The 21,095-nt window shown below is 38.5% G+C and overlaps 1 protein-coding gene across 1 annotated transcript in view; it reads left to right on the forward strand.

The window, feature by feature from the left end:
- LOC150108079 (dynein axonemal heavy chain 3-like) overlaps positions 1–394 on the forward strand; it is a 1,881,116-nt gene extending 1,880,722 nt beyond the window's left edge. Inside the window, exon 73 of the mRNA XM_090415945.1 lies at positions 188–394. Coding sequence (XP_090272071.1) covers positions 188–394 — 207 coding nt within the window. The remainder of the gene's footprint in view (positions 1–187) is intronic.
- The last annotated feature ends 20,701 nt before the right edge of the window (positions 395–21,095 follow it).

Consider the following 21,095-nt stretch of genomic DNA (forward strand, 5'->3'; position numbering starts at 1 on the left):
GTGAAAAAACTTTCAACAGTTTTCAATAATGTATATAAATAAATAATTTTATTTGTATTTCAGAATAGCTCCTTTTTCGTAAACCAAATATCACAAAAGCAGAACCAGTATATTTATTTATTTTTATTAAATTTATATTTATTTTATATTATATTAATTTTCTTATTAGAACTTAACTTACATTCAGTTATGGATAAAACCAGGATCAAAAGCTGAAATTGTGCGTGGACCAGCATATTCATCACCTGTTTACAAAACCAGTGCTCGTCGAGGTACTCTTAGTACAACCGGTCATTCCACCAACTATGTTCTTAGCATTGATCTACCTTCAGATAAACCTGAAATCCATTGGATAAACAGAGGAGTTGCTTTACTTTGCCAGCTTGACAATTAGCCAGATAGAGAAAATATACATTGGCAGTATTGTTTTATCTAGTCAATTCTGCATTCAGTGTTGCCTTAATCAAATTATTGTATGTGTGTGTGTAAATATGTTATTTAAATGAATGTATGTATTGCTGTACATAACTTACATGTAATATTAATAATATGAGAACAGATGTATATATGTATTTATGTATCTAGAGTCACTTTTCTAAAATTAAATTAGAACTATTTCCTGAAGAACTGTTATCATTTCAGCAATATCCAACATCACATTGCAAAAACTGCTAACAAAAAGCACATCTGTAATTCTAGAATGCATAACAGGATCTGACTGATTATTTATAACTCTTGAAGAAGAAGAATGAGATGTACTAATATACAGGATATCCGCTATACAGGAAACTCAAGAATCATGCAAAATCCATCTATAAGATTAGGAGAAGGAACTTAGAATCAAATTAAAATCATAATAAGCTTTTTTTCCCAATGTTTATACACACCCACATATATACAGGGCAATCATAAACTTTAAACACATATCTACACACACACAAAATTAATAAAAAAAGGTCCAAATAAACATGGATCTGGAAATCTTACATTTCTGAGGATACAGCCCTTTGTAGTTACACCACAAATGCTGAGAGCAAGCAGATAAATGCAACTCAATGAATCACTTTTTTTTCTTTTCTTTTCACACATAATCAGTGATTTCTCTTCTGAAATCACATGAAAGAGATTGCAGGTGTGTAAAGGATGATTTGATTAGATAAACTTAGATAAACAAGATGCTAGATATAAATATGCAGGCAGTGATGCAAGGACCCTGACATGCAGAAATAAAGAGGTTATGATGGCATTGTATAAGGCCTTGATCAGGCCTCATATGGATTATTGTGCACAGATTAGGTTTTCAGTATGATGAGTATATGTTGGAAAGGGTCCATAGGAGGAAGAGGGGGGGGGTATGATTGAGATATATAAGCTAGTCACGGGTTGTTATCACATTGACATGGAAGAGATTTTTCATAAAATGGGAGAGGGGGTAGAACAAGAGGCCATTGCTGGAAACTGTAAAAAGAGGGTGTGAGCAGAGGAGTGGGGATGAGGTCTGAGCATGGAGAGTGGTTGGCAACTGGAATGCATTGCCTGAGTGTGTTGTGAATGTACACACATTGAATCAGTTTAAAGCACAGTTGGATAAGCATTATGCAATACTGTGTACCTCCCATGATGAGTCTCTGACTCCATGGAGGTTAAATGTTAATAATAATACTGTTGTTGTGGAAAGATATACATAGGTCAAACTAGAAGAAGTTTTGAAATCCATTAAAAAAAACACATAAGTGATACTGAAAACAAAAGGGAAGAAAAAAGTGGATATGCTTAAAGAACATGACATGATAAATTGACAAGCATACAACTCCATGGAAGTCAAATGTTAATAATAATGTTGTTGTGGAAAGATATACATAGGTCAAACTGGAAGAAGTTTTGAAATCCATAAAAAAGAACACATAAGTGATACTGAAAACAAAAGGGAAGATAAAAGTGGATATGCTTAAAGAACATGACATGATAATTTGACAAGCATCCTCCATGCTTTACTTAAAAGAGAATTACTTCAACAGCTTGTTCAAGGAGTCTTCCAAAGTATTTCGCTCAAAAGCCATTATTTCCCAACAATGCCAGTGTTTCCTAACAGCCATTATTTCTATACATTGAGACTAAGGACTGATCCTTCACAACATTTGGAAATAATTAATTAATGTGTGTAACATTCAAGACCTCTCCTATGCCAGCAATCACATGCAGAGTTTACACAACAATGTAGAGAGCGCATGTAATATGAATAATGATACACGTGATTAAATTAATTCCAGTCTTTTTCAATGTATAGAAATACTAGCTGTTGGGAAAGGTTTTTTTTTTTTTTTTGGTGGTGGTGGTGGTGATGTTTTTTACTTATGTTAAAAAACTTCCCAAAGACACTGTCAGCGATATAGACAGTGAAACATGTTGAAGAAATACATTCTACTGTTAATAAAAAAAAATGTTTAGTTTTAAGGACTACATCTTGCATAGCATACTACAGGATTTTGTGGTATGCAGTGTTTATGGTATGTACATATTCCGGCAGTTGGGTATGTGGTAGGTGAGAGATGGAGGAGTGTATATATATATGGAAAATGTTGGAAATGAGAAGAACTTTGTGAGTTAGAGATTACCATAACTGACCTCAGTAGCGTGCATCAAAGATGGGAGAATATAGACCTAGAGAGATGAGTAGTGTGATAGAGGGTGAGAATAACGAGCAAAATGTAAATGAAAAAATAAAAGTGGAGAATAACTGTGAAATTTTCGGAGATGGTCTTAATTGGGAGGATGAATGGTGAGCAGCAGTGGATAGCTTGCAGAGAGAGAAAGATGAACTGAAAAAGGAGATGGAAAGTCTCGGGAATTAGTTGAGAAGTGTGAAAGATGAGATCAAGTGAATGGAAGAAATGAATGCAAGGCGAATCAGAATAGGAATGAGAGAGAGTTATGGAAGTTATAGAAGAGGAGAGAATAAAAACAGTAGAAGAAAGTAAATGAGAGAAACAGTCATGAGAATGATAGAAGAGGAGAGAATAGAAACAGTGGAAGAGAGGGAATCAGAGAGTTATGGGAACGATAGCAGAGGAGAGAATAGAGTAGGAGAGAGAGAGGGAATGAGAAGAGTGTAAAGGAAGTGCTGGAACAGGGTGAGAGAGAGAGAGAGATGCCAGGACAACAGGTAAGTAGGGAAACACAGAGAGAAAGTGTTAGAGGAGAGAGAGAGAGAGAGGGATTCAGGTGAGCAATCAAGGAACCGAGTGGTAAGCGGCGTGATATATGGAGATTCAATGATCCGTGTTGTGCAAGATAGAATGCCAGAGGAGTTTGCCTGGAGGAATGATAGAAAGTGTGGCAATGGCAATTAAGCGGGATGAAAGGTGGGATGAGATTATTCTGATGGTGGGCACAAATGACTTGAGAGGCAGTGTAAATTGAGTGGTGAGAGGTCTAAGATTCATGCTTGAGGTTGTACAGAAGAAAACTCAGCGAGCGAAGATAGTGCGCATGTGTTGCCTAGGTATGATAATGACGAGCTGAGTAGAAGACCATTAATAATGAATAGCATGATAGCCAGAATGTGTCAGAAGAGAGGCATGACATACATGGATGCTTGGAGGGCATTTGAGGACAGAAAACAACTGTATGCAAGAGACTGCTTGCATTTGAATAAGGAAGGATGTAGGCATCTGGACAGATTTCTGTTCTCTGAATAAATCAATGAGTCAATGCAGGAAAACTAGAATTATCAGGGCGAATGGGAGCAGGGGTAGCCTCTTGTGGGAATGAGTGCTTGGGGGAAGACACCAGGTAACTCTAAGTCCAGTGGAGTCAGGAGAGGATAACAATAGGTATAGAAATAGTGATATTTTTATGCTTTATACTAATGCCAGAAGTATCCGGAATAAAGGAGATGAAATGGTGGCACTGACAGCATCAGCCTGTCTGAAGATTATCAGGATCTCTATGATGTGGTTGACAGAAAGTGATATAATAACAGGAATAGAAGTAGCAGAGTACAGCATTTCTCGAAAGGAGAGGAAGGAAAACATGGTGGTGGAGTACTGCTTATAAGTGATGTCCTCTTATAACTTATGTCCTCTCGGAGTGGGGGCTTTTGAAGGCAATAACACAAAGGGTTTTGAAAGCATATAATGTGAGATAGAGGTGGGTAAGACAGGATATTTAATGTGGTGTTGCTACAAACAAAGGAGCACACACAGAGTGAGGAGCAGAAGATGTTTAGGCAGTTGAGCTTGTCAAGTGCAAGAATGATTGTTATGGGAGATTTTAACTACAGCACTATAAATTGGGAAGAGGAAAATGCATGTAGTAATAAGGGCAGGGCTGTGCCAACCTGAGGGTGCAAAGGATGCACCGCACCTGGGAAGCAACGTTGATATTTTATTTATTGTAGTAAATGCTACATGCAATTTCTTTTAATTATTTTTTTAAGGGGCGGCCAATAAAAGTTTGCACCCGGGTGGCAAATACCCTCGGAGTGCTCCTGAATAAGGGAATGGAATTTCTAGAATTCTTGAGGGACAAATGTCTTAGGCAACATGTAATAGAGGGAACAAGAGGTTCAAGAGTTTTGGATTTGGTCATAGCATCAGAAGACCTGATTATAATTGAGATGGTATATCTTCTCCCAGTTGGAGAGTGTGACCATGTGCTTTTGACTTGGAAGATGAATAGACATGCATGAGTATCATAGAGAATGGAATATATGTGGAACTATAAGGTGGTTGATTATAATAGTCTTAGATATCAACTTGGGGTAGTTCCATGGAGGAAGGAATTGGTAGGGCGAGATATCATTAGTGCTTGGTAAATTGTGAAGGAATATTTGTTATCAGCAATAGTAAGGTGTATTCCATGAGTGAAGAAGAGGACAATTTGGTGTAAAGTGGATGACAAACAATATCAAACAGGAACTGCAGGTGAAAAAGAGGTTATGGAAGAGACATAAGGAAAGGTGTTGAGAGCAGATGCATGAAGAATATAAGACTCAGGTCAGGAGAGTGACTAGTTGGGTGAGGAAAGCAAAACTGGAATATGAGAAGAGATTGGCACTAAGATCCAAAGAAAATCTTAGGAAATTTTTAGCTATGTGGCCAGTAGGAGGAGAAATGATTGTGGATGAATCACATTGTGGGATAAAAGTGGGAATAGAGTGACTAATGCAGAGGGACATTGAACAGTGGAGTTGTTCAACGAACACTTTATTGGAGTATTTCATCCTGGAGAAGTAGGTTTTAATACTAGAAGGATAGGGCAGGTTCGAGGTTTAGAGGTGCAAGAAGAGAGTGTGTGTTTCAAATACTGAGTACTCTGGATGTCAATAAAGCTGTGAGATTGGATGGAATTTCGCCACAGTTTTGGAAAGAATGTGCTCAAGAACTGACAGCTTCGTTGACCTGGCTTTTCACTGAAAGTCTTACTATGGGAAAAGTACCCAAGAAATGGAAAGAAGGTAAGATAGTGCCATTGCATCAGGGCAGTAGCAGACTGGAAATGTCAAATTATAGACCAGTTTGTGTTTCATCAGTAGTTATTAAGATCATGGAGATCAGGACTATATACAGCATTGGGAAGATGAGGATAATGTTATCTGTGAGAGTCAACATGAATTATTAAGGGGAGCTTTTACCTTAGTAATATGATTGTCTTTTATAATAACGTGACAAGAGCAGTTGCTGAGGGAAAAGCATATTCTGCTATTTTTTTATTTTATTTTGCAAAAGCATTTGACAGGGTACAACATGATAAGCTGATATTTAAGTTGCAGAATATGGGTTTAAATGTCAGGTAAGCAAACTGGATTTTGGATTAGCTATCTGATAGATATCATAGAGTTGTGTATGGTGGGGGAAATATCAAGGAGGAAGAAAGTTGTTGAAAGTTTATTTTTCACTTGGTTAGACTATAATAAATTTAGTTTAATCCTTTATTCAAGTGTGAAAATATCTTCAGGACTGGGATAAGGTAGTACAACACCAGGCAACTCGTAGCAAAAGTGGCCAAGCTACCATCACTCCTATCTCAGTATCTTTCATAATACAAAACACATCTCCTTGTGGATATGTATAATGTTATGCATTAAGGAAAGGGCCACTACCCATACCGGTTTCGATTTATTGAGGTCTTGTCAGTGGAAGCCAGGCCCTGAAGTGGAGATACTAGGCAGAAGCACTGGAAAGGTCATCTTTACCTATAGGAGTTGCCAGAGGCAAGAGGATTAGAATAAACTGGACAGATGGGCAAATGAATAGGAGATGTCAGTTTAATGCAGCAAAATGTAAAGTCTTGAAGTTTGTGATAAACCGATGGGAGGCAGCATACTCTGTTGGATGAGTTGTACTGGAGGAAGTAGGGGAGACAATGTGATCTGGGGGTGATGATTGATAGAAACCTGAAATTTAAGGAAAATATTGCGAAGGTGGTGAAGGTAACCCAGAGGATTGCCGCAGTACTGAGAAGGATCAGACCACACTTGAACTACTGTTCTCAAATATGGTCGCCAGGATTTGAAGGGGATAAATTAACTGTGGAGAGGGTACAGAGATAGATTACAAAGATGGTTTCAGGACTGTACAATGTTAGTTATGAGGACAGGCTGAGGAAATGTGGACTGCAGAGTTTGGTGAATAGAAGAATGAGAGGCGATATGATTGAGACTGTTGAGAGGTAGTTACAGGCTGACACTGGGGGAGTTCTTTCACTCGGTGAAAGGGGGGGGGGAAGCAAGGACAAGGGGGACCATCCCTGGAAGTTACGAAAGGAAGCTGTGAGCAAGAGAATGAGGAGTCGTTTCTTTGCATGGAGGGTGGTTGAACCGTGGAATGCATTGCCTGATAGAGTGGTGAGAGACGGAAGGGTCAAGGAGTGGTATGATAGACTTTGTGTTTTCTAGGAAGGATCTCCCACAATGAGTCTTTTGACTCCATGGTGTCCTAAATCATCATCATAATAATAATAATTAAAACATAGTTATGCATTAAATTTAAGTATTGCCCTCTTTAGTTTAGCATCATCAATAAATAACTTCGATATTCGTCTTCAGATCATTCCCAATATCATTAATATACAAATTAAATAGATGCAATTCAAGTACAATCCTCTAGCACACCATTTGTCATATGCCTTTTCTGGCAAACAGCCACCTGAACAGTTATACTCCCCAGGAAGAAAGTTGCCATCAGTATGTGAGCCAGAACTCATCTGTGGGTGCCTGACCCAAAAGAGATAAATATTGACAATTGACATTTATGTCTTTAGGGGTGAAGCAAGATGCTTTTCATATTCCCCGCTATCTGTTGTAGTTACAGTGAAGGTAAAATTTATGAGCAGATTGCTCGCCCTGAATGGGCATGGAGATTATGCATCACTAAAGGAGGCTAATATAGCTTTTGGTCTTCTATATTTGAATATGTCCGTTGGATCGTATGCTGCAGTTTGCTGAACCAAATCGTTGGGATGTGTGGACGTCTTTAGGAAAAACTTGGTTGCTAAGGATTGTAGAAAAGAGAAAATATAGGGAATATTTGTGTCTCTGTGGAGTTGATTATTTCTAACATACTACGGGGCATTCAGAATCATTCTCAAGCACTTGTTCTGCACTCGCTATATTTTGATAATGTTAGCATTAGAGGTGTGGCTCCAGGCCGGAGAGGCATAGGTGATTATAGGATGAATTGTCATCTGGTATAGTTGCAATTTGATTCTGTTGCTGAGCTTGCTATTTCTATTAATTAGCGGACAGATCTGAGCTATGGTTAGATGCCTTTGTGCACGCAGATTTGATGTGTTGGTTGAAAGATAGCTTTTTGTCGAGAATTACACCCAGGTAATTTGTTTCTGTCTGCCAGGGAATTTTAGTATTGAATAGTAACACATCTCCTGCAGGAGACATTGGCCTTTTTGAGAAAAGAACGGCTGAGCTTTTCTGGGGGTTGACTTCCAATCTCCACTTGGAGAACCAACCCTCCAGCTTTAGAAGGTTTTCTTGAAACTTTCTGGTAATGAAATGGGGTCTGAGAGATCTGGTTAGTACTGCCGTATCGTCCGCATACAGGGCCAAAATGGAAGTCATCGAATTGTGCGGAATGTCTGACATGTATATAGAGAACAGCAATGGAGCCAGTAGAGATCCCTGCGGCACTCCAGAAAAGATGTGGCGCTGGGAGGATGTAGAACCGTTGATTTTTACTTGCATTGATCTATTCTGAAGATATGAATGGATTAAATGAACCATTTTTAGTGAGGTACCAGCTGAGATAAGTTTGTGCAGGAGTCCAAAATGCCAGATTTTGTCAAATGCTTTGGATAAGTCTAGGAAAACAGCTCCTGTGCACTGGTGCCAGTTGTAGTTGGTGGCGATGTATTCGACAATTCTGTGTATTTGCTGGGTAGTACTATGGTGTTGCCTAAAACCAAACTGTTCTTTAGGGAGGATGTTTAGGTCATTTACTGAGGTTTGGAGTCGTGAGAGGATGACCTTCTCTGCAACCTTACCCAGATTTGAGATGAGACTGATTGGACGATAATTTTGCGGTACGTGTGGGTCTTTGCCTGGCTTATGTATAGGAATTACGTCAGCCAGTTTCCAGGTGGAAAGAAAATAGCGAAATCTTAAAGTTGCATTTATTATACTGGTCAGGTGCACTACTGTTTTCGGGGGAGAAGTTTAATCACCCGATTAGTGATGCCGTCTGGCCCAGGAGCTTTTTTGTTCTTTATGTCATATATCTCAGCAGGTGATGTTGGTGCAATATGGTCAGTGCTGGTGATAGGAAGTTTGAGTGAGTGTCTGATCTTGCTGTGAATCTTATATATGTGGTCAAAGACAAGGTTTCCATACGAAGGCCTGCATTGCTCCTCTAAGTTGTATGCTATAACTTCTGCTTTGTCTACATCTGTGTGAGCAAGGCCCTGGTCAGAGAATATTAGGGGAAGGGATCTGTCTTTGTTTTTGATATTTTTCAGTAGTCCCCAGATGGAGTGATCACTAAGTGGAATGAAAGATAACTTTTCATCCTATACTTGGTCTCTATGAGCTTTGAGTGCATCTCTTACTGTCCCATTTAATCTGTTTAGATTTATTTTATCTTGTGGTGCACACATGTTACGGAATCTTTTCCTAGCTCTGTTTTTGTCTCTGATCAAGTTCATGATGTCTTCAGGCAAACGATCTGGCTTGCAGGCAGATTTGTAGGAGGAAGCTACCTTTGTAGAAGAATTAATTTGTTGTGTGAGATTTGTAACTGCAGTTTATACTTCTTCTTTTGTGCGTATGTGAGGAACAGGCCCAATATAATCATTGAGTGCTGCTGACAGTCTTTCCCATGCAATGTAGGAGTGAGAAGGAGGACACAGGTATTCTTTATTTCCCAGCTGTAGTAGAAATGGATTGTGATCGGATGATAGTTTATACATAGATATGATGCTGAATTGAAGTTTAATATCCTAAAGGATAGCTATATCTCCCATAATGCAAAGCGCATCTCCTTGCAGACATGTATGATGCTATGCATTAAGCAAAGGGCCACTACCCTGACCAGTTTCAACCTTTATTGAGGTCTCATCAGTGGGAGCCAGACCCAGAGGTGGTGATACTAAGGTGAAAGTAATGCAGAAGTCATATCACCATATACCAGTTGCCAAAAGGTGTCAACACCTTATTATTAAAATTCTCTGGATTAGAGATAGTTGATGGAAGTTTTTACTAAGGCAAGTAATCAGAACGTATTCCACCTTTACCACAAGTTGCCCCAGTCCTGAAAATACTTCAGGTGCAAACTTTGTTTGCTTACACTTGGATAAAGGATTAAACCAAATATATAATGGGTAGCATAGCCAATTGAAAAAACTTCCATCGACTATCTCTAATCCAGAGAATTTTAATAATAATGTCTTGACACCTTTTGGCAATTGGTATATGGTGATATGACTTCTGCATTACTTCCACCTTAGTGATCAGAACTTATTCCACCTTTACCACAAGTTGCTCCAATCCTGATAAATACTTCAGGTGCAAAATTTGTTTGCTTTCACTTGGATAAAGGATTAAATAAAATATATAATGGGTAGCATAGACAATTGAAAAAACTTCCATCAACTATCTCTAATCCAGAGAATTTTAATAATAAGGTATTGACACCTTGTGGCAACTGGTATATGGTGATATGACTTCTGCATTACTTCCACCTTAGCATCACCACCTCTGAGTCTGGCTCCCACTGATGTGCTTTTGTGTAGAAGTGGTTCCTTTCCTTGAGATATGAGGGGGCTCTGCTTTGGGTATGCTTTTGCCTGTCTCTGAGTGGAGCCACTGCCGAGGTTATGGCTCTGTCTGGTGGTGGTGGGGTGATCCCAACACTGAGTAGAGCAAAGCTGAGAAGTTCTTCTCAGTGATGGTGTGAGCCTGTCACTGAGTGGAACAATGATGAGTTGGACGATCGTTCGGTCACTCATAGGGCGTGGTCTGGGAGGGGGGGGATTGCCTAATTTTTAGAGAGGTGTTTACTTAAAGAGCACCTCAATAAAGGTTGAAACTGGTCTGAGGTGGCCCTTCTCTTAATGCATAGCATCATACATGTCCGCAAGGAGATGTGTTTTGCATTATGGGAGATACTAAGGCAAGTGATCAGAACTTATTCCACCTTTACCACGAGTTGCCCTAGTCCTGAAAATACTTCAGGCGCAAACATAAGAATATAATTTCTTGACAACTTTAATTTAATTTATAACCATGTGAAAAAAACTTTCTATAACTAGCTCTAATCCAGAATATTTTAATAATAAGGAGTTATGCCTTTTCAATACTTGTATATGAGCTATATATGATTTCTACATTACTTCAACCTTAATATCTCTTTTGGGTCAGGCAACCATTGATGAGTTCTGGCTCACACACCGATGGCAGCTTGCTTCCTAGGAAGTACAGCAATTCTGCTTGTGGTAGATTTTTGCCTGTGACTAAGTGGATCCATCATTGAGTTTCCTGTTCTGCAGAGATTCAGGTCAGAAGTGATAAGTTTAGCAGTGATCCTTTAGGGTCACTCAGTGATCTACAGGATCACTCAGATTTTTTGGTGAGGTACTCCCTTCGCTTTAACAGTACCTCAGTAAAGAGCCACTACCCAACTTATCTGGGTAGTGGCTCTTCTCATAATGCACAGCATTATACACAATCAAAAGGATGTGTGCTTTGCATTATGGAATGCAAGAATAGCTAAAGCAATTAATGTGAAGTTATGAAGTTATTTGCTTCTACATACAAGTAGCCTAGTCATTAAGATACTTCATGCACAAACTTTCTTACACTTAGATAATGGATTAAACAAAAATATAATTTCTCGGCAACTTTAATGTTTTCATGATGTTAGTATAATCATCGAAATTGTTTGATATGAAAGAAAGACAAAGAACAAGAGATCATCCTTGGAAGTTAAATGAGAGTGTAGTTACAGTTTTTTTTTTTTTTTTCTTTTGAGAATGGTGAGTGAGTTGCAATATGAAGTGGTTTGTTTATGTGCTATTAGTGAATTAGCTGAATAAGTGATATGAAAGGCATTGTGTATAAATATATATAAAGGCATTGTCTTTTGTTTATACATTGATGATAGCCATCAATTCTAAATTCTCACAACCCTTGATCAGTGTAGGGTTGGGTGTTTTGAATTATGGTTGAAGTAACTAAAGCTACCAGGGCAGTATATTAAGTGCATTCTTCTGGCTGGTTCACTGTTTTACTGGATGAAAAGTCCAAGTTTCTGGGAATTTCCAGTTCCACATCTATATGAGATGCTACTTTAAATGTTACTACCATTTCTTCAATGATTTCCGCACAATCTTTCATTCATCTGACCACAAGTTCTTAAAAAAAAAAAAGTCCTTGGAATAATAATCTAGCATCTTGTTTCTTCTTCTTAAGTAGCTTCTCCAATTTGGAGGTTAGCAATCATTGTACACCAGAGTGTCCGATCCTCTGCCATTCTTTTGATCTTGTAATAGCTCTTACCCATCCATCTTTACATCATCAACCCAAGAAGTTCTTGGTCTACCAGATCTTCTTCCCTCTAATTTCTCCTCCAATATTTCCAGACATGTTTTTCCCTGATCCTCTTAATATGTGTCCTGCCATCTTGCACTTTATAAAGTCTTCCATCAGTGCTATTTTGGTTCCCATTAACTTCAATACTTCCTCGTTAGTTTTTTTTTCCTCTTTCCAAGAAATTTTCAGTGCTTCCCTATAGCACTACATCCCAAAGGCCTGCAATTTCTTGATTATGGATTTTTTATATGTTGACATCTCACATCCATAATTCAATGTGGACCATACATAGGATGTTATTATTCTTATTTTAGTCTGTTTATTTATTCCAGAGATCATTAATAATTTATTATTCCAGAATGCTTCTTTTGCCTTAGCTATTCTTGATTTTATTTCTATAACTGTTGTTCCGTCTTCTATAATCATCATCATCAAATTCCTGCCATGTACCCTCAAGGGCTGTTTTTTGCTTATTACCACATACTTGGTTTGTTTCATACTTAATACTAAGCCATAATTCTGACTCTTTTTGATTAGTATTCCAACCATATTATTATTACACCACACCTCCAGGGAGTCCAAAGACTCATCGAGGGAGGGCAACTACTCAACAACTCTCCATCTCCACCATTCCACCAACCACAACTACCTTCATCATCTACACCAATGCTATCTACCGTTGACCACCACCACTAGTACTTTCACAGAATTCGCAAACATCCATGCCCACGGTGGGATTCGAACCCACAGCCTTTTGGCTAGAGAGCAGATACGCTAACCACTCTGCCAACCAGGCCATATTTTGTAACTTTATTTTTGATTCTTGTTCTTATTTTTTGTTCCCCCCCCTCCCTCCCTCTTCCATTCTATAAAAAATCTCTTCCATGTCAACCTGATAAAACTCCTGGCTACCTTATGTCTCTCAATCATATCTTCCCCCCTTTCTTTTCCTCCTATTTGCAAGGCTCTGCAACGTACATTCTCTCAATCTGTCCTCATACTACACATTCCAAAGACCACTGACCACCTTTGTAAATCTTCTCTGGATTCTTTCCAACATATCCTCATCACCAAATCCCAACGACCAAATCTGTGCACAATATGAGGCCTGATCAAGGCCTTATACATTGGCATCATAACCTCTTTATTTCTGCATGCCAATGTCCTCCACATCATTGCCATTATCCGATGTGATGTCTTCACAACTTGTGCAATGTGGTCCCTGAATTTCAGGTCCTTGTTCACCATCATTCCTAGATCTCTCACCTGCTCTACTTCCTTTAAAGTTTTCCCCACCAAGTGTATACTTAACATCCCATCATTGCTTACTAAATCTCAAACCTTACACTTTGCAACATTGAACTGACAGTTCCACTTACTTGCCCATTCATGCAGTCTATTCAAATCCTCATGTAAGGCCATAATATCTGCTTGACTCTGCATTGCTCTCTCCCAGTTATGCCTCATCTGCAAACAGCTGTATATCACTAGTTAAATCCATCCCAATATCATTAACTTACAAAATGAATAACAATGGTACCAAAACTGACCCCTGCAGTACACCACTAGTGACTTTCCTCTTTTGGGATACTGCACCCCCATATACAAATTTTTGATACCTATCTGACAGCCAGTCATTGATCCATCATGGAGCTTGTAATCCTCTTATGCTGTTTATAAAATGGAACTCTGTCTTTAATGGAACGTAGCAAACTTTGTAAGGTGGTAACTGGTTTGAAGCCATTCTGATGTTGACTGATTTTAATATTTGGTCTATTTTTCATGATGCACTGCCAACATTACAGATGCTGTGCCTTTATAATTAAATTCTGGGTTATCTCAAGATGGTTCATTAGAAAATAAAAATTACTTTACTACCTTTTTTGAGTAGCCATGGTGGAGGAACTGATTAAATAGGATTTGAAGTTATTTTATTTTAATTTCATCATTTTTGAGTACATTTAAATTTCTTTTTTTTTTTTTTTAATTTTTATGATACCTAATTTTTTTGAAGGTGATGGAATGAGCTTGCCTATAGGTACCTTGCTGTGCAGGTTTCTTTCCTGTAGACTTCTGATTAATCCTCCAGCAATGTTTATTGTTAAGGAATGGTAATTTCGAATAGTCTAGGAATGGTAATTTCGCATCCTTTTCTAATGTGAATTTGATTTTCAAATGGTGATTATTCAGGAAATGTATAAAATCTTCAAGGTCTTTGTAGGTACCGTATGTTTCCAAATAATAAAGATATCATCGATATCTTTATGATTGGCGAAGATATCACCAGTAGACATGGTTTTACGGTCGCCTGTGCTATAGTCACTTCCTCACATTTTTTCCTTGTATAAGTTGATGATAGGAGATGATAAAGGTGAGCCTGTTGTCAAACCATATATTTGTTCGTAAATTATTCTTTCCAAGTAAATAATGAAGATTTGAGGCAATGATGGAAGAGATGCGCACTGTCAGAAGGAAAAATCTTCAAGGATCTCTGTTGATTCTTTCAGAGAGACATTCATAAACAATGAAACTATATCTAAACTAGCTAATATGTTTCATTGGGAAAATGGAAGGTTTGAAAGTGTATCTACAAAATTCAGCGAGTTTTTCAAGTAGGAGTTTGTATATTCAATGTGAGGCATCAGGAGGTTAGACAGGTATTTACTATTATTTATTATTGTTTCGTGACACCTCCAAGGAGTCTGAGGACTCATCGAGGGAGGACACCCACTCTACAGCTCTCCATCTCCACCACCCCATCCCACCAACCACACCAAACCTCTACTATTATCATCTACATCAATGCCATCCACTGTCCATCACCACCACTAGTATTTTTTGTCTGTAAATTGCATGTGTCCTGAAGGCCAATTGTCTGTATGCAGGATTAAAAACTCGAGTTTCTGGGAGAAAAAAACCTGCTACCTCCATATGAGATTGGCTAACTCACCTTCAACTGAAAAAGCCCATATAAAGATACCTCCCGTCACGATGAAAATCGAACTTAGACCTTTTCCAATTGAAGGGCGTAACATACCGTCATTCTTTCAATTGCGCTATGGAGGCACTGGATATTTAGAGAGAAAATGTGTTGGAGAGCTACTGCCATCTACTATTGAATGGAAGAAGATGTCTATTTTATGTGCTTTAGGCACACCGTTTAATCTGGGAGTGATCAGGTGTCTTGATTTCTACAGTGTTAGAAAAGGCTTCCGGAAAAGATAAGTGCTATTTTGAGTAATAATTGGCAAAATTTTATGAAATTTGGTGTTGCACTATTTATTTTTGATAACACAGTGTGTCTGCATGATTTCTGTGTGTTATTTAGATTGACACAATTGTGTGATTTATTAGTTCAGATTCCCTTCTTTAAATAGAACACAATGGCATTACTTACGAGGTCAACCACGTGGGGGATTGATCAGTGTGCAACTAGACAAGCGACGCGAAAATCCAGTAAAATTAATGACTTGGACTTTTCAAAAATGATTCGGGGTCGTGAGTGTAATATGTATGCATAGCGGAGTGTAACAGATGTGTTTGTTGAGAGAGAGAGAATGAATGAACAGGAGAAGAAAAAAGTATGGATTTATAGGAAGTGTGATATATTATTAGACCACGAGGCAATGAATGAAAAACAGACTCAGAAGATAAAAGATGGCGCAAATGAAAGAAACGGAAATGAAATGAAAGCTAGTTAAACTGAGGGAGTGAAAGAATACAAGAAGGTAGAAGTGAAAGTTGGTGATAAGGGAGTGAAAGAAAGTAGGAATGAGGAAACTGAAGTAAGGTGCAGCAGAACAAGAAGTAGTGAGACTGCAGGAGTGTCAGAGAGTGAAACTGTTGGAATGAAAGATTTGATCAAACAGTTATTGAAAATAAAAATGAAATGAGGAATATATAGAGAGATATTAGACATTTAGTGGAAATTAATGAACGTGTGCAAAAGAATAGAATGAAAGAAAAAAGCGTAAAAGAGGTGACTAGTGATTCCAGGATAGCAGTGTCTGGAGATTCCATAGTTAGAAGATTAGTTAATGAGAGAGTCCATAAGGTTTTCTCTCCAGGAGAGAGAGAGAGAGAGAAGAATGAGTAGGATAATTCAGGTGTTGGATATGAGGAAGAAACAAGCAAGAGAGAGTGATGGTTTTGGGGACAAATGATCTAAGTGGACATAAGGAGCATGTCAGGGCAAATATCAGGAAGTTATTGAGAAGAGTGAAAGATAATAGTGTAATGGGAAAGATTGTTAGTGTGTTGCTGAGAGCCAAAATCATGAATGGTATGCTAGTGGAACTGTGTGAGGAGATGAGAGTACAGTTTGTGGATATATGGCATGTGTTTGAGGGAAGAATATAATTATACAGGCATGACGGATTACCTTCGGATAGCTTTGGAGTGAGTGTTGATAGATGAAAGTTGAAAGCTGAAGAAAGTGTTGATAGATGAAAGTACCATATGCGATGTGTGCAAGAGATCAGAAGCAAGCGATGAAGTGAAAAATCAGGAGAGTGGTATTCAAGATACAGAAGTGCTTGGCAGTGGAAACAGTAATAGTGTGTGAGAGATGAAGAGAAACAGGGGGGGCATGCGTTGATAGGGAGAGTGGCAGCGAATGTGCGTATGAAGACTGAGTATATTGCGATGTGGGTAGGGAAGTTGAGACTGAGCAGATATATGTGGTAAGTGGTGATAAAGGTGATTGGGCAAGCAGGTATGGAGGGAAAATCACAACCAACAAGTGGCTTGAATAGGGCTGGTTATAGACCTGAAAATCAATTATGGTTTTTGTTTGTAAATGCCAGAAGTATCAGAAATATGGGAGATGAAATGGTTTCATTTACTGAGTATATTTGTCCCAAAATCATTTAAATAAGTGAAATTTTGTTGAATGAAGATGATATTCTAAAGGAATAAAAATGGAAGGATACAGCATGTTTCGTAAGGAGAGAAAGGACAAGAAGAGAGGAGGAGTGCAGCTCATGATAGATGAGGAATTATGTCAACATAAGGTAGACATGAAATAGGGAAACAGTGGCAATGTGGTGTAACATGGAGGTTGATAGGAAGACATATTTAGTTGGATGTTGCTATAGGCCAGGAAATGTAGAGGTGATGAAGAAATGTATAAACAACTTGGATTACTGAACAAAGGAAGGGTAATTGTTATGGGCGATTTTAATTATGGTGGTATCGATTGGAATGAAGAGATATCATTTGGGAATAAGGAAAATGAATTTCTTGAGATATAATTATCTTAGGCAGCATGTAAAAGACCGTATGCGAGGATCAAGAGTTTCAGATCTGCTCATTTCATCAGAGGATGTAATTTTGAGTGGGGTATCACGCTTTTCTTCAGTTGGTGAGAAGGATCATGAAGTGATCATCACCTGAGTTGTAGCTAGCCACATGCAGGTGATGATCACTTCATGATCCTTCTCACCAACTGAAGAAAAGCATGATACCCCACTCAAAATTACATCCTCTGATGAAATGAGCAGATCTAAAACTCTTATTGAGTTTTAGATCTAAAACTCTTATTGAGGAATATATAGAGAGATATTAGACATTTAGTGGAAATTAATGAATGTGTGCAAAAGAATAGAATGAAAGAAAAAAGCGTAAAAGAGAAGAAGAATGAGGAGAAGATATATGTGGAAGTACATGGCTGGTGATTATGACAAGCTTAGGAGACAGCTTGGAGCTATACAATGAAATGAGGATTTGAGCAGTAAGGAACTAAATGCTGCTTGGAAACTGACAAAGAAATACATAACAGTATCAATGTGTGAATCAGTGCTTTTTTTCTGGTGGTATGCAACGGTACGCAGTAGCAGCACCTTTTTTCTTAAGTTTTTAAAAATTTGCGATATATTGACAGTAAAATGTATTATAAATATTCTGATAGATGGTACTGTGGTCACGAATTGAATTTTCAGTTTTGATTACTCATAATTTGGTACCCTGCTTTCCTGTTTCATAGGTTGTATGAAACCAGAAACAGGAAGTTGTGTTCACTTTCGATTGCTTCCAATATCAGTTTATCAGTTCTATATTCACTCTGCAACAGGCAGGTGTTCACTTGAGTTTTGAATTAATCTAAGTTAAATCATTGCAATCATTGTTCAAAAAATGAGTAAAATAAGTAAATTGTTGAATCTCCTTGTGATCCCTGTAAAACAGAAAACTAGCACCGAAAATACACTTGGAGAGGTTCACGAAACCAAGACCGAAGATCCACGTGGTCAAAAGAAAGCATATTCTGATAATGATTGGACCAAATGTTGGACACTTTTGCAGAAAAATGACTTCTGCGAGAAAAATGAGTGGCTGTATGTCAAGAATAAAATGTTGATACCAAAAGCAAGAAGCGATCTAGAGACGACGAGGGTATATCGGAAGATATGTTAAAAGTGTGGAAGTTGCTGTAATAACATCTTCATGGTGAGTACCGGCACCTTTTTTTCCAGAAAAAAGCACTGGTGTGAATGTATTCTGAAGGCCAAAGGCTGAATAAAGTAGTTATAAGATGGATGAATGTGGACCTTAAGCATCAAATCTCGAAAAAGAAAGTACTTTGGGGGGAAGTACAAGATGAATAATGGTAATAATCAGTCATATGAAGAGGATAAAGAACAAGCCAGGAGAGTGACTGTTAGTAAGGAAAACAAAAGGTTCAGTATGAGCAAAAATTGGCAAACCATACAAAGAAAAACCCTTGAGAATTTTTTAGATATTTATTATTTATTATTATGTCCGCACAGTTAGCCTAGTGGCTATGCACTTCACAACCATATGCCTGGAAAAGGAGAGTCCTGAGTTCAATTCCCGTCGCTGACGTGAGGAGCTTAAGGATCTTCCTCAGTCATAGCCAAGATAGCCGGTCTTGGGCGTGGACAGCAAGGTTTCCCCCCCCCCCCGTTTATCTGGGATTTTTCATCCCGCAAGCAGGCAAACCGGCCCCGTGAACACACGGATCTACAGCCATAAATACTTAACTCCCCATGAGGGGGCTCAACTCGTTCCAATAGGGGACAGGGGAGAAAAGGGAGGAAACTCCATATGAATAAATAAATAAAATTTATTTATTTATTTATTACATGACTTTTTATTATTTATTATTATTATTATGTCATGTAATAATAATAAATATTTATTATATTTATTATTATTACATGACACCTCCAAAGACTCATCGAGGGAGGGCACCCACTCCACAACTCTCTGTCTCCACCTTCAATCCACTAACTACAGGAAACCACAAATACTATCATCATCTACACCAATGGCATCTCCTGGTCATCACCATGACTAGTATTTTCACAGACAATCACAAACATCCATGCCCATCACAGGATTTGAACCTGCAGCCTTTTGTCTGGAGAGCAGATATGCTAACCACTGGGCCAACCAGGCCAGAGAGTAGAAGAAAGAATGATCATGGTAAGATGATTTTAATGGATGAAAATGAAAAAGAAAATCTGCTGCAGAAGACATTGCTGAGGTATTCAGTGATCAATTTATAAAGATGTTTCATCCTGATCAGGGTGAAATCATGAGCAACTTAACTGTAGAGGATGTAGGAGAAGATGGCTTAATTGTGAGTGAGCAGAAGGTATTTGAGGAAATAAATAACCTTGATGTCAATAAGGGAATAGGATTTGATGACATATCACCACGTTCTAAAGGAAATGTTCCATAGAATTGGCAGTAGCATTAGCATTTCTATTTATAAAAAGTTTTACAACAGTGCAGGTTCCAAGGGAGTGGATGGAGAGTAAAATTGTTCAACTGCATAAAGGTGAAAAGGCTGTAACTTCAAATTATAGGCCAATCTGTGTATCATTATTATTATTTAGGCCTCCATGGAGTCATAAGACTCATCATGAGAGGTCCTTCCTAGGAAACACAAAGACTATCATACCACTCCTTAAACTCATTAACCATTCTCGCTCACCACTATCAGGCAGTGCATTCCATGGTTCAACCATACTCCATGCAAAGAAACCACTCCTCACCCTCTTGCTCACAGTTTCCTTTCGTAACTTCCAGGGATGGCCCCCCTTCTCATCGCTCCTTCCCACCAAGAGAAAAAAACTCCCCACTGTCAACCCTGTAACTACCTCTCAACAGTTTAAAAGTCTCAATCATATCACCTCTCCTTCTTCTATCCACCAAACCCTGCAGTCCACATTCCCTCAGCCGATCCTCATAACCAAAATTGTACAGTCCTGAAACCATCTTTGTTATCTGCCTTTATACCCTTTCCACAGTTAATTTATTCTCATTAAATCCTGGGGACCAAATTTGAGACCAATAGTCTAAGTGCGGTCTGCTGAGGGTCTTATACAATGGAATGATAACCCTTTTATCTCTGCAGGTCAGCATCCTTCTCATTATTATTATTATTATTAAAACAAGACCTCATGGAGTCAGATACTCATCTAGGAGGTCCTTTTATCTCACACACATCTCATCATACCGGGTCTTAAACACATTCAAACTCCTTGCAGACACCACACTCTCAGGCAAGGCATTCCAATCATTCACAACTCTGCACGAAAAAAACCTGCCTCTCACTCCCCTACTCACACCCTCTTTATACAGTTTCCAGGTATGACCTCTGGTTCTCCCCTGATCTCCCATTATTCTATGTAGAACTTCTCCACCATTGATCCTATAAAAACCCCTCACCAACTTGTAGGTCTCTATCATATCTCCCCTCTTCCTTCTCTCCACTAGACTATGCAAATTACATCTTTTCAATCTTTCCTCATACTCGACATTCCAGAGGTCAGAAACTACCTTAGTCAGTCGCCTTTGCACCCTTTCCAACATCTCTTCATCCTTCTGAAAACCAGGTGACCAAATCTGGGCACAATAGTCCATGTGTGGCCTAATCAAAGCCTTATACAATGGAACAAGAATCTCCCTACTTCTACACGTCACTGTCTTCCTCATCATTCCCAGAAGTCTTTGTGTTGTCTTCACAATTTTGGCGATGTGTCCCCTAAATTTTAGATCCTTATCCACTATCACTCCCAGAGCATAAATT

Source organism: Typopeltis vanoorti, chromosome 3 (assembly GCF_054136105.1).
Source record: "Typopeltis vanoorti isolate ZY-2024b chromosome 3, IOZ_Tvanoo_1.0, whole genome shotgun sequence".
Classification (NCBI taxonomy): domain Eukaryota; kingdom Metazoa; phylum Arthropoda; class Arachnida; order Uropygi; family Thelyphonidae; genus Typopeltis; species Typopeltis vanoorti.